We start from the raw sequence: 15420 nt of genomic DNA on the forward strand, positions 1-15420 counted from the left end.
TAATACTTGACATTTTCATTTTGATAATGCAGATTCTCAGTGAAACAAGTGAAGTATTGTGGGTCCTGTTTTTTTTAACTGTTTGCCCTTTAAGCGAAATCTTACTAGTCTTACTTACGTACAATGACTTACTAAAAGCCATGGGCAATTCAGAACAGAGTATCATATTAATAATGATGATATGATTAGGACGATAAATTGATTACGTTTGTAGGTAAAGATTATGACTATTTATTCTGCTGAGTTGAAATATTTTTCCTATGGTCTTAGAGCAAGAAAAGTAGATGTAATTCCTAGCAGGCAGTGGAAAGCTGGGGAGAGTGGTGAGGGGAGTTAATTTGTTCTTTATGATATTGTTGGCTGTTTTTGATTAAAATTTTTTCAACGCTGTTCTCAATGACATTAAGACACTAATGACTAAGGTACCACGACTATAATGAGTATTAGAGGTTAAAGAAGTTCAGTAGTCAATGAGTTTTTAGGTAAAGATAGGAATTAATTGTATTAATTGATTGATTTCAGTTCATATATTCCTATACATATCAATTCATATGAATACATTCATAGATTTATTTGAAGTTACTAATTCTTTGCCTGTTACACTTAGGAAGAACATGGCCACAGTACAGCTCAAAGATAGAGAACTTGTACCTGAGGTCTGTTTTACCTAATAGCTTTGTGACGTTAAGCAAGTTACTTGACCTAAGTCTCAGTTTCTTCATCTATTAAAAAGGCTAATAATAATTGTACCTAGTTCACAAAGTTGGTATGAGGATTGAATGAAATAATCTGTGTAAAACATTATAATGCTCAGGTCATAAGTGCTTAATTAAAAGTTATCTAACTTTATAACTGTGTGTCTTCCATGGCATCTTTACACATAGTTTTTTGTTTTTAAGATCTAGAACCATTGTGTTCATCTCTCCTTTATTATCTCTGTTTAATGTAGGGGAGAACCAATATTTACTTGAGACCATTTTCTCTGTCCACTTAAATGGCCACACTTTAGTCTTGAGGCTAATTCTTTGCAAGCCCATTTATTTACATAGCAAGCCCACTGGGGCAGCCAGTGTGTCTGGGGCTTTTCCTTGATAACCACATCTAGGCAGATGTCTCAATGAGTTAGTTCATGTTCTTTTTCCTAAGGTATTTGCGAATAGGTTTGATTAATTGGGTTTTTTTAAACGCATTAGAGGCCTGAAGTTAGTAATTTACTGCATGTTCTCTGAGACCCTACAGAATTCTCTTTTAACAGTTTATTCCCAGATGTGCAAAAACTTATTTCACACTCTAGGACCAATGACTTAGTATTTTCCTTAATTTACTAGATCTTAAGTGTACTGAGATGAAGTTACTTTTTTCAACACTTTATTATTAAAGATGAAAGAATTTCACTGTGCATACCTATATGCCCAGCTTAGATTCTACCGTTAACATTTTATACTCTACTTGCTTTGTCATATACATATATTCATCTATCCATTCCTTTATCCATCTATCAATTCATCTTTTTTGCAGGGGGTTGTATATCTGGGCTACTGGTCTTTTGTCTGGTATGTTTTGTGAATATTGTCTTCCAGTCAGTCTTTTCAGTTTCTTAACAGTGCTCTTGGATGAGCAGAAGTTTTAAATTTTTATGATGTCTAATTTCCATCCTATTGAAGTTACCTTTTCAAGTTTATGGTGGAAGAAATAGATCCCAGATTTCCATAACAATAATCACAATAATTCTGTTCTAATTACTGAATACTTCAGTCTTTTCAAATATTTCACTTTTATTATCCAAGTTCTTTTTACCAGTTCAACCACAGCTTATTACAAGAAGAAAGGAGTATTCTGCATAGATTTTTTTTCCAACCATAAGATTAAATATTCCCTGTGTATATCTTCCCATAATGTTTTGCTTTGCATGTGGTGGACATGCAGCATGTATAGGTGAATGATTGACAGACAGCCATAAATTGTATGTTTTTCTTACTTAGGTGTGGCTCTTCCATGAAACCTTAAATGTAAATAAATCTTGACAGCTGTCTGTTTTGCTTTTAGTTAGAACTGCTAATCTGTGATGTATGGTATATGCTAAGCAAAGCACTATTTGTGTTTTCTTCAAATCAAAGTGTCAGAGAAGCTGATTATCTCATGTTAACAAATGATTCATCATAACTAGATTTTATACTTCATTGGGAAGATGTTCTTTGCATTCTGCCCTCCAGTTACTTTAAAGAATTGTATGTTCATGCAAAATCTGTCCATTTTAGGTTCTGTTGAAGGTATTGAACAAGATAATTACAGTTTCTTCTAGCTCTAAAATTCTCGATTCTATTGCACTATTCACTTCCAGTCATAGTTTTTTAGTACAATATTTTATAAACATAATTATGGTAAATATAAATATATAGTAGAAAATAAATGCATGTTTTTCATCTTTCAACTCTTTTAAACAGAAAGATGTATTTCAATTAAAAGACATGGAGAAGATTGCTCCCAAAGAAAAAGGCATTAGTAAGTATCAAAAAAATGTGCCAGAATGTTTTGGTAAATACCCATCATCTTTCCTGCAACAGTCTTTCACTTCATGGAACCGTAAATTTCTAGAGATGAAGAATGTTTATAAACGTCCCAATATAATGTTTCTGGGCCATGACCATGATTCTTGTGTTTGAAGTATCTGCTCTAGGGAAACTACAGTGGAATATGCATGCATGCCTGTGTGTGCACACACATACGTATACATACACACAATTATACACATTTATTTATTTATGGGTATAATTTACTTCAGAAGAAGTAAAAACTTCTTCATGTATGTTCTGGTATTTGTTAAATGTGACTTACGTAGTGTATTAGTTTTCTACAGCTGCTGTAACAAATTACCATAAACTTAATTTCTACTTAACACAGTAGAAATTTATTTTCTCATAGTTCTGGAGGCCATAAGTCTAAAATCAAGGTGTTGGCAGGGTTGGTTCCTTCTGGAATCTCTGAGGGAGAATCCATTTTATGCTTCTCTCCTAGCTTCTGGTGGCTGCCCACAGTGCTTGGCTTATAGACACATCATTCTAATCTCTGCCTCTGCCTTCACATGGCCTTCCCCATTTTTTTTTTTCCTCCTCTTCTGTGTCTTATAAGGACACGTGTCATTGGATTTGGGACCCACCCTAAATCCAGGATGATTTTATCATGAGGTCCTTAATTACCTCTCTATAGAACCTTTTCCAAAATAAGGTCACATTCACAGGTTCTGGAGGTTATCTTTTGAGGGGTCATTACATATGATATATATTTTTTTAAACCTTACTTTCTGATTATATAAGCTATACATGTTATTTTAACAGATTTGGAAATTATAAAGAATATAATAAAAATAAAAGTTGTTCATAATCCCTCTATTCTGAGATCACCACTGTTAACATTTTGGTGTATTTTGATATCTTATTCTTAGGTTCTGTTTATCTGTGTTTGTATGTATCTGTCCATTTCTCTGAGAGGGAACCATGCTGCATATACAGTTTTGTGTTCGTGTATTTTTCCATATACCATCATATCACCTACACTTTCCTATGTCATTTGCTTTTAAAAAAATGATTTACAACATCTGCATCTCCTAATGTTTCATTCTGTGGCCACCCACTGTGCCATAATTTGCTTAGCCCATTAGCTATTGTTGACCATCTAGGTTGTTACCAAATTTTGCTGCTAAAATTAATGTGTAATTAACATGCCATCCATAAATTTTTTCTAAGACTTATTTTTTAGAGTATTTTTAGGTTCACAGCAAAATTGAGAGGAAGGCACAGTATTTCTCCTATACCTCCTGCCCCCACACATGCATAACTTCCCCTATTATCAGCACCATTTCCCATCGTGCATTTGTTACAGTTGACAAACCTGCATGGACACATCATAATCACACTAAGTCCATAATTTACATTAGTATTCACTCTTAGTGTTGTACATTCTATGGGTTTGGACAAACACGTGTAATGACACGGATCCATCATTACGGTGTCATTATGGTATCCTACGGCATATTTTCACTGCCCTAAAAATCCTCTGGGCTCCTCCACCTAGTCACCCCTTCCTCTCCCCCTGCTATAAACTGTTTCCCACATCTCATATTACTTCATTGGGAAATGTCCCCAGAAATAGAATAGAAAAAGAGACTTGTCTAGTTTTAGGCTTTTTATGTGTGTTCTCAAATTGCCTTCAGGAAAGGCTATTATACCCACATTCGTTTCTCAGAACTATTTTCATTTTTAGAATTCTTTGACATTTCATTTCAGTTTGTACTTCTTTATAAATGAGATTGAATGTTTTGCATTTGGTGTAGACTTTATTTTTTTATTTATTAAATCTTTAAATATTTAATAGATTTTATTAAATTGGGGGATCTGCTCTAGGAAAAATTAAAATGGACTTTAAAATATGGATAATTTCTTGGTATAGTTTTACTTAATAGAAAGTAAGAATGGTTTATAATTTCAGACATTCGTGAAATATGACTTTGTATTTTTACAGGCTATTTTAAAAACTCTTTTCTGATTTTTAATCTTACCCCTAACCATAACATCCAATATATTTATTTATTTATTGTTTAATTTTACATAGTAGTTTTGTTTTAGTTTCCTTAGCAAGAAAGGTAATACATGTTCATTGTTGGAAAAAAAATACGAAAAATAAGCAAGAAGAAGGAAATAAAACTTGCCTCTTAACCTTAATTCAAGATCACTACTGTCACATAAGTGCACACTGTCTTTTAACTTACTTTTCTATATAATACATTTTGGATGTATATATATCCAGGCCATTAAATATTTTATAACGTAAATTTAATGATGCATTGTATATCATAACAAAAAAAATACTTTTGAGTCCCGTTATTGTACTGACTTCCAGGGTTTTGCTATTGAAAACAGTGCTTTGACAAGCATCCTTATACATATCCATCATTATTTTCTTTAGCTGAATTTATAAAAGTGAAATTTCTGCATGGGAGATATGCATAAACCTAAGGTTTTAGGTACATATTGCTACATTTTTCCACCCATGTTGAGAGTACCCATTTCCCTGAATCCTTTATTACAATTTTTAGTGTTTTAAATTTGGTAGTCAAGAAATCATATCTCATGCTTTATTTTGCATTTCTTCAATTATTAGTGGGTTTGAACATTTTTCTTGTTTATTGACGATATTATTACAAATATCAGGGCTTCCCTGGTGGCGCAGTGGTTGAGAGTCTGCCTGCCGATGCAGGGGACACGGGTTCGTGCCCCGATCCGGGAAGATCCCACATGCCGCGGAGCGGCTGGGCCCGTGAGCCATGGCCACTGAGCCTATGCGTCCGGAGCCTGTGCTCTGCAATGGGAGAGGCCACAGCGGAGAGAGGCCTGCGTACCGCAAAAAAAAAAAAAAAAAAAGAAACAAATATCGTACATTTAAAAAAATACTTATTTATTTTTTTGGCTGTGTCGGGTCTTAGTTGCAGCATGTGGGCTCTTCGTTGTGGTGCGTGGGCTTCTCTCTAGTGTGGTGTGCAGGTTTTCTCTCTCTAGTTGTGGTGCGTGGGCTTCAGGGCGCACGGGCTCTAGTTTGCGGCACGCAGGCTCTCTAATTGAGGTGCGCGAACTCAGTAGTTGTGGCACGGGCTTAGTTGCCCCTGGCATGTAGGATCTTAGTTCCCCAACCAGGGATTGAACCCACGTCCCCCCTGCATTGGAAGGCGGATTCTTTACCACTGGACCACCAGGGAAGTCCGTGACCATATGTATTTTATAGATGCCCATTGATGTATTTTATTTTTCTGTTGGAGTATTTGTCTTCTTTTGTTACTATTTTTAAAAGCTCCTTATTTATTAACTTATTGACTCAATCTATAATATTTATTGCAAGTGTTTCCCCAGTTATTGGCCTTTTAATTTGATTTATGATGTGTCTTAATATGAAGTCTTTTAAAAATTATCTCTCCTAGCTGCTATGTCAGTAAAAGAAGTCCTTCAAAGCTTGGTTGATGATGGTATGGTTGACTGTGAGAGAATTGGAACATCTAATTATTATTGGGCTTTTCCAAGTAAAGCTCTTCACGCCAGGAAACGTAAGCTGGAGGTTCTGGAATCTCAGGTACACCACCACAATTTAAAATAATAGATTTGGTTTGTAAAGGTGGCTACTAAGTGACTAATGGGCAGGATACACTGGACAAAGGGATGACTCACGTCCCATGTGGTATTAAGCAGGAAAGTGCAACGTTTCATCATGCTGCTCAGAATGGCATGCAATTTAAAACTTATGAATTGTTTATTTCTGGAATTTTCCATCTAATATTCTCAGACTGTGATTGACCACAGGTAACTGAAACCATGGAATCTGAAAGCACAGATATGAGGGGACTACTATATAGGCAAGGAATGAAACTTCAGGGAAAGGGACTGTGGACTCGTTTTGGGGTGAAGGGAGAAAGAATCCCGATTTTTCTGGAAGATAACAAGAACAGGAAAAGTTAATCAACAATAGTAAAGTAAATTAATTTCTCTCCGTTTAGAGGTTATGTGAGATTGTGTTTCTTCACAGGAAAATCCTCCAGAAACACCACTTTTTAAAATGGTGCTCCTGGGTTTAAGAAGGTTCAACTTTATGGGGAGCCTTCTTTCAGTCAGTGTTCTTAATTACAAGCAACACAAACTAACTCTGGCTGACATTAGCAGAAAAGAAATTTATTGAAAGATATAAGATAGACTTGCAGAATCATGGGGAAGGGTGGACACACAGTTCTAAAAGTAGGCAGGAACTGAGAGAAGGTACACGGCCAGAACACAGCCAGAACACAGCCAGAACACACCATGAAGCCTTTCTGGTGAGGATACTGGTGCCTCAGACCCTGCACTGAACTCTGTTGACATTGCTGACCTCAGAAGATAACTCCACTGGCACTCCTGGCTGAAGAACCAGATGTTGCTGCCACCAAAATAAAACAAACAAACAAAAAACCACCAAGAAACTTCTGTACCAGCACACAGTTCTGGAGGTACATGAGACTGGCCAAGCCTCGGCCATGTGCCCACACTCTAGTTATCAGGGGAACTGGGGAAGTAAATAATTGGGGTTTCTAGTTTCTATGGTGGGAGGTAGCTGCCTCCTTTTGGTGCCTGCAATTTGCCAAAGTAGGAAGGGGGTTTGGATGCTCCCATGATAGATACATACCCACAAAATAAATCAAGAGAAAAAAAAGAAAAAGAACACAGGACTTGAAGTCAAAATAACAACAACAGATTTATTGGATACTTACTTTCCTCTGTGTGCCAGATACTCTTCTAGGCATTTGGAATCCATTAGCAAACAAAGAATGGAAGCAGGAAACCAGGTAGTTAAGTTCTTGGAATCATCCAGCTATGAAGTAATGGTGGTTTGAACCAAGGTCATAGCAGCAGCCCACCTACACCCCCTCAGCCCTAGGCAAGCACTAATTTACTTTCTGTCTCTGTAGATTTCCTTGTTCTGGACATTTCATATGAATGGAATCACATAATATGTGTCTTTCTTGACTTGCTTCTTTCATTTAGCATAGTGTTTTCATGGTTCATCCATGATGTAATATGTATCTGTATTTCATTCCTTTTTACAGCCAAATAATATTCCATTATTTGGATATACCGCATTTTGTCTGTCTCCTCATCAGTTGATGGCCATTTATGTTATTTCCACCTTTTGACTGTTATGAATAATGCTGCTATAAAATGTCATGTACAAGTTTTTATGTGGACATATGTTTTTATTTCTCTTGGGAATTTCTGGGTCATATGATAACATTATATTTCATTGATTGAAGAACTTCCAGACTGTTTTCTAAAGTGGCTGCACCATTTTGCATTCCTACCAGTAGTGTATGAGGCTTCCAGTTTCATCACATCCTCACCAAAATTTGACTTTTTGATTCCAGCCATCCTAGTGGGTTTGAAGTGATATCTCATTATGACTTTCATTCATATGACTTTCATTTCCCTTATGACTAATCATGAGCATCTTTTCATATGTTTACTGGCCATTTGTATATCTTCCTTAGAGAAATGCCCATTTACATCCTTTGCCCATGTCTCATCTCTTAAACATGATGCTGCATTTTTAAAATTATTATTAGAGTATCATTGATTTATAATGTTGTGTTAGTTTCAGGTATACAGCAAAGTGATTCAGCTATGTGTGTGTGTGTATGTGTGTGTGTGTGTATTCTTTTTCAGATTCTTTTCCATTACAGTTTATTATAAGATATTGAATATAGTTCCCTGTGCTATGCAGTAGGAGCTTGTTGCATATCTATGATGATGCATTTTTTTTTCCTTGCTAGGAAACAACATGCATATTCATCACTCAGGATTGTTTTTAAACTTAGTTATGCAATTAAAAACTTTATACAGGGTAATTTAGTTTTAGGCCTTGTTACATTTTCCTGTCTTCATGACTTTTTGTTCTTGCTTTTATCCCCTTTGAGAATTCCCTTGTCTTTCCTTTCTACCTAGCCAGTTCTAAACATCTCCCCTCAGAAACCTTCTCAAGCTCCCATAGCTTACTGTGTTCTTGCCCTTCTGTAAACTCCTGCAATATTTTTGGTTTTACCATAAATAAAATATATGACTTTGGCAAATACTGCTGGTTGCCTGTCTAATAAACATTGCCCCCCTCTTCATTACTAACAAAACATTTACTATGCTGAGGGAGCAGTGTGTCTTGCTAAAAAATGTTTACCTTCCCAGATTCCCTTGCATCTAAGAATGGCAGTGGGAAACACTTTTGATGAATGAGATGTACTTGGAAGACTAGCTTGAGGTTTCTGAGAAAATGTTCACTTTCCTGATAAAGGGAAAACCCCTTCTTCTTGTCTGTGATATGGACATGAGATCATATTGTGACCCTAAGGTAACAAGTGTTAGGATGAAGACATTCCCTAAGAATGGCCGGGCCTGGATTAAAAGGGCTTGGGTCTCTGGTGGCATTTTGACACACTGCACTAGCCTTGGACTGCCTTACCTCTGGACTTCATATTGCATAAGAAAATTAAGCCCCCATTTAATGTAGTTTTAGTCAAATACTCTCTTTGTATTCTAAAAGTATATATCCAAAATGGATAAATTTGCTTTGAAGACTTTTTTTTATATAAATGTGACTTAGATCTTATATTAATTATCTATTGCTGGAACAGAACTGCATACCCCAAAACTTCATGGCTTAAAGAAACAAACATTCATATCTCACAGTTTCTGTGGATCAGGTTTAGTTAGGCTCAGAGTCTCACATGAGGCTGTAGTCAAACTGTTAGCCAGGGCTGCATTCTCATCAGGAGGCTCATCTGGGAGAAGATTTACTTCTGAACTCAATCTTAATGGTTATTGAATTTAGTTCCCTACAGGCTCTGGGGCTGAGGTCTTCAGTTCCTGGAAGGCTATTGGACTGATGGCCTTAATTTCTTGATAGCTTTTAGCCAGCTGCCTCCCTCGTTCCTTATATCATGGGCTTCTCCATAGGACAGCTCACAGTGTGGCAGCTGCCTTTCCTCAGAGGAAATGTGTGTAGAGAGTCCAAGACAGAAGCCACAGGGTTTTTGTATCTTAATCTTGGAAATGACATCCCATCACCTCTGCCTCATTCCATTCCCTAGCAACAAATCATTAAATTTAGTTCATATTCAAGGAAAGATTATACATGGGCATAAATACCAAGAGGCAAGGATCATTGGGACCATCTTAGAGGATACATATCACAGATTTTTCACTCTTTTTACTTCCCAAATGTATAAATCTTATCTTTTTGATTATTTAAAAAAATAGCTTTATTGAGGAATAATTGACATACCAAAATTGCTCATATTTAAAGTTTATATACTGATAAGTTTTGACATATATATACATCCATGGAACCATCACCACCATCAAGATAAGGAGCATACCCATCACCCCTAAAATTTTCTTCATTCCCCTTTTTAATCTTTGTCTCCTGCCCACCACCCTCCCCCACCCCCCAACACACACACACACACACACACACACACACACACACACACACACACACACACACACACACACACACACACACACACCCTGCTTCCCTTGCTCCCATCCCCAGGCAACCACTGATTTGCCTTCTGCCATTATACATTAGTTTATATTTCCTAGAATTTTATATTAAGGGAATCATGCAGTATATACTCTATTTCCTGGCTTCTTATACTTAGCATAACTAAGATGTATCAATGTTGCTGTATATATTATCATGCATTTTTATTGCTGAGTGGTATTTCGTTGTATAGATATACAACAGTTGTTTACCTGTTCATGGACATTTGGGGGTTTTGCTTTTTTTAATTTGGAGTTATTATAAATAAAGCTTCTATGAATATTCATATATGTCTTTGTATGAACATATGTTTTCATTTATATTGTGTAAATACCTAGGGACGGAATGGCTGGATCATATGGTAGGTGTATGTATAACTTTTTAGGAGATTGCCAAGACTGTTTTCCAAAGTGCCTGTGCCATTTTAGATTCCTACCAACAGTGTATGAGCGTTCTGGGCTCTCCACATCCTCATTAATACTTGGTATGGTACCCATTCTAATAAGTATGTAGTGATATCTTAGTTTCCATTTCCCCGGTGACTAAAATTGTTGAGTATTTTGCATGTGTTCGTTTGTCATACATATATCTTCATTGATGAAGTGTCTGTTTACAGATCTTTTGCCTTTTTTAAAATCTATATGTTTGTTTTTATTATTAAGTTTAGATAGTTTTTTGCACGTCCTGGGTACAAATCCTTTATCAGATAAATGCTTTCCAAATGTTTTCTCCCAGTCAGTGATTCGTTTTTTCGTTTTCTTAACTGTGTTTAGGAGAGTTGAAGTTTTAAGTTTTAGGGAAGTCCAGTTTATTAACTTGTTTCTTTATGGTTGGTATTTCTGGTATTGTTTCTTACCTTCTTCCAGACAGTTATTCATGCCTGAAACTAGCCATAACAGGTGCCGATTAAACATTTCTTTTTTGACTTTGTAAACCAGAGATAATCTGGCCAAATGTATGCTTTTCATTTCTTAGCCTCTGGATTTAACATAATCTCTATTTAGCAAGTGAAGGAGTTTGGCATAAAAAGTAAGCAAGAGATTCTTGCTAGTGTAGTGAATCTATTTTTAATAAGTGAACTTAATATCATTGTTTATCCTGAATGAGGGATAAGATGTTCTAATTAGTTGCTGTCAATATACTCCTTTCCCTACTGGTCTGAGAGTAGGCTTCCAGTGTGTTTTGTGACATACTCCTATCCTCGCAGCCCCGTGTACAAGCTGGAGGTCAAAGCTTAATCTCACACACTTGCTCAGAAGTCACAGTTAAAGTCATAGGCAGTAGGTGCTATACCTTCTGTTCTCAGCACCACAGAGTGAGATTTTGATATGTCATTCATAAAAGATTGATATCACTTGGCATTTGCTGTAAATATTAAAAAACACAAACACACACAAAAACTCAGTACCGAGAAGCAAGAAGAACTACAATCTTGCAGCCTGTGGAACAAAAACCACATTCACAGAAAGATAGACAAGATGAAAGGCAGAGAGCTACGTACCACATGAAGGAACGAGATAAAACCCCAGAAAAGCAACTAAATGAAGTGGAGATAGGCAACCTTCCAGAAAAAGAATTTAGAAAAATGATAGTGAAGATGATCCAGGACCTTGGAAAAAGAATGGAGGCAGAGATTGAGAAGATGCAAGAAATGTTTAACAAAGACCTAGAAGAATTAAAGAACAAACAAACAGAGATGAACAATACAATAACTGAAGTGAACACTACACTAGAAGGAATCAATAGCAGAATAACTGAGGCAGAAGAACGGATAAGTGACCTGGAAGACAGAATGGTGGAATTCACTGCTGCGGAAAAGAATAAAGAAAAAAGAATGAAAAGAAATGAAGACAGCCTAAGAGACCTCTGGGACAACATTAAACGCAACAACATTCACATTATAGGGGTCCCAGAAGGAGAAGAGAGAGAGAAAGGACCCGAGAAGATCTTTGAAGAGATTATAGTCGAAAACTTCCCTAACATGGGAAAGGAAATAGCCACCCAAGTCCCACCCAAGGAAGCGCAGAGAGTCCCATACAGAATAAACCCAAGGAGAAACATGCCGAGACACATAGGAATCAAATTGGCAAAAATTAAAGACAAAGAAAAATTATTGAAAGCAGCAAGGGAAAAACAACAAATAACATACAAGGGAACTCCCATAAGGTTAACAGCTGATTTCTCAGCAGAAATTCTACAAGCCAGAAGGGAGTGGCATGATATACTTAAAATGATGAAAGGGAAGAACCTACAACCAAGATTACCCTACCTGGCAAGGATCTCATTCAGATTCGATGGAGAAATCAAAAGCTTTACAGACAAGCAAAAGCTAACAGAATTCAGCACCACCAAACCAGCTCTACAACAAATGCTGAAGTAACTTCTCTAAGTGGGAAACACAAGAGAAGAAAAGGACCTACAAAAAAAACTCAAAACAATTAAGAAATGGTCATAGGAACATACATATTGATAATTACCTTAAACATGAATGGATTAAATGCTCCAACCAAAAGACACAGGCTTGCTGAATGGATACAAAAACAAGACCCATCTATATGCTTTCTACAAGAGACCCACTTCACACCTAGGGACACATACAGACTGAAAATGAGGGGATGGAAAAAGATATTCCATGCAAATGGAAAGCAAAGAATGCTGGAATAGCAATACTCATATCAGATAAAACAGACTTTAAAATAAACAATGTTACAACAGACAAGGAAGGCCACTACATAATGATCAAGGGATCAGTCCAAGAAGAAGATATAACAATTATAAATATATACGCACCCAACATAGGAGCACCTCAATACATAAGGCAACTGTTAACAGCTATAAAAGAGGAAATGGACAGTAACACAGTAATAGTGGGGGACTTTAACACCTCACTTACCCCAATGGACAGATCATCCAAAATGAAAATAAATAAGGAAACAGAAGCTTTAAATGACACAATAGACCAGATAGATTTAATTGATATTTATAGGACATTCCATCCAAAAACAGGAGATTACACTTTCTTCTCAAGTGCGCACAGAACATTCTCCAGGATAGATCACATCTTGGGTGACAAATCAAGCCTCAGTAAATTTAAGAAAATTGAAATCATATCAAGCATGTTTTCCGACCACAACACTATGAGATTAGAAATGAATTACAGGGAAAAAAACATGAAAAACACAAACACATGGAGGCTAAACAATACGTTATTAAATAACCAAGAGATCAGTGAAGAAACCAAAGAGGAAATCAAAAAATACCTAGAGACAAATGACAATGAAAACACGACGATCCAAAACCTATGGGATGCAGCAAAAGCAGTTCTAAGAGGGAAGTTTATAGCTATACAGGCTTACTTCAAGAAACAAGAAAAATCTCAAATAAACAATCTAACCTTACACCTAGAGGAACTAGAGAAAGAAGAACAAAACCAAAGTAGAAGGAAAGAAATCATAAAGATCAGAGCAGAAATAAATGAAATAGAAACAAAGAAAACAATAGCAAAGATCAATAAAACTAAAGGCTGGTTCTTTGAGAAGATAAACAAAATTGATAAACCGTTAGCCAGACTTATCAAGAAAAAGAGGGAGAGGACTCAAATCAATAAAATTAGAAATGAAAAAGGAGAAGTTACAACAGACACCGCAGAAATACAAAGCATCCTAAGAGACTACTTCAAGCAACTCTATGCCAATAAAATGGACAACCTGGAAGAAATGGACAAATTCTGAGAAAGGTATAACCTTTCAAGACTGAACCAGGAAGAAACAGAAAATATGAACAGACCAATCACAAGTAATGAAATTGAAAGTGTGATTAAAAATCTTCCAACAAACAAAAGTCCAGGACCAGATGGCTTCACAGGTGAATTTTATCAAACATTTAGAGAAGAGCTAACACCCATCCTTCTCAAACTCTTCTAAAAAATTGCAGAGGAAGGAACACTCCCAAACTCACTCTATGAGGCTACCATCACCCTGAGACCAAAACCAGACAAAGATACTACAAAAAAAGAAAATTACAGACCAATATCTCTGATGAATATAGATGCAAAAATCCTCAACAAAATACTAGCAAACAGAATCCAACAACATATTAAAAGGATCATATACCATGATAAAGTGAGATTTATCCCAGGGATGCAAGGATTCTTCAATATATGCAAATCAATGAATGTGATAAACCATATTAACAAATTGAAGAATTAAAAATCATATGATCATCTCAAAAGATGCAGAAAAAGCTTTTGACAAAATTCAACACCCATTTATGATACAAACTCTCCAGAAAGTGGGCATAGGGGGAACCTACCTCAACATAGTAAAGGCCATATATGACAAACCCACAACCAACATCATTCTCAGTGGTGAAAAACTGAAAGCATTTTCTCTAAGATCAGGAACAAGACAAGGATGTCCACTCTCACCACTCTTATTCAACATAGTTTTGGAAGTCCTAGCCACAGCAATCAGAGAAGGAAAAGAAATAAAAGGAATACAAATTGGAAAAGAAGAAGTAAAACTGTCACTGTTTGCAGATGATATGGTACTATACGTAGAGAATCCTAAAGATGCCACCAGAAGACTACTAGAGCTAATCAATGAATTTGGTAAAGTTGCAGGATACAAAATTAATGCACAGAAATCTCTTGCATTCCTGTACACTGATGATGAAAAATCTGAAAGAGAAATTAAGGAAACACTCCCATTTACCATTGCAACAAAAAGAATAAAATACCTAGGAATAAACCTGCCCAGGGAGACAAAAGACCTGTATGCAGGAAACTATAAGTCACTGATGAAAGAAATTAAAGATGATACAAACAGATGGAGAGATATACCATGTTCTTGGATTGGAAGAATCAACATTGTGAAAATGGCTATACTACCCAAAGCAATCTACAGATTCAGTGCAATCGCTATCAAATTACCAGTGGAATTTTTTACAGAACTAACACAAAAAATCTTAAAATTTGTATGGAGACACAAAAGACCCCAAATAGCCAAAGTAGTCTTGAGGGAAAAAAAAAAAATGGATCTGGAGGAATCAGACTCCCTGACTTCAGACTATACTACAGTGCTACAGTAATCAAGACAATATGGTACTGGCACAAAAACAGAAACAGAGATAAATGCAGCAAGATAGAAAGCCCAGAGATAAACCCATGCACCTGTGGTCAACTAATCTATGACAAAGGAGGCAAGGATATACAGTGGAGAAAAGGCAGTCTCTTCAGTAAGTGGTGCTGGCAAAACTGGATGGCTACATATAAAAGAATGAAATTAGAACACTCCCTAGCGCCATACACAAAAATAAACT

General features: G+C 36.2%; 1 protein-coding gene across 2 annotated transcripts in view; it reads left to right on the plus strand.

Moving 5' to 3' along the window:
- The window catches only part of MND1 (meiotic nuclear divisions 1), a 72152-nt gene that overhangs the window by 10637 nt on the left and 46095 nt on the right, over window positions 1-15420 (plus strand). For both annotated transcript variants that reach the window (XM_081224937.1, XM_081224938.1), the window contains exons 3-4: window positions 2445-2502; window positions 5969-6117. In XM_081224937.1, the coding sequence (XP_081081063.1) occupies window positions 2445-2502; window positions 5969-6117 (207 nt within the window). The remainder of the gene's footprint in view (window positions 1-2444; window positions 2503-5968; window positions 6118-15420) is intronic.

The sequence above is a fragment of the Mesoplodon bidens genome, assembly GCF_964165515.1.
Source record: "Mesoplodon bidens genome assembly, chromosome: 1".
In the NCBI taxonomy this organism is placed as follows: domain Eukaryota; kingdom Metazoa; phylum Chordata; class Mammalia; order Artiodactyla; family Ziphiidae; genus Mesoplodon; species Mesoplodon bidens.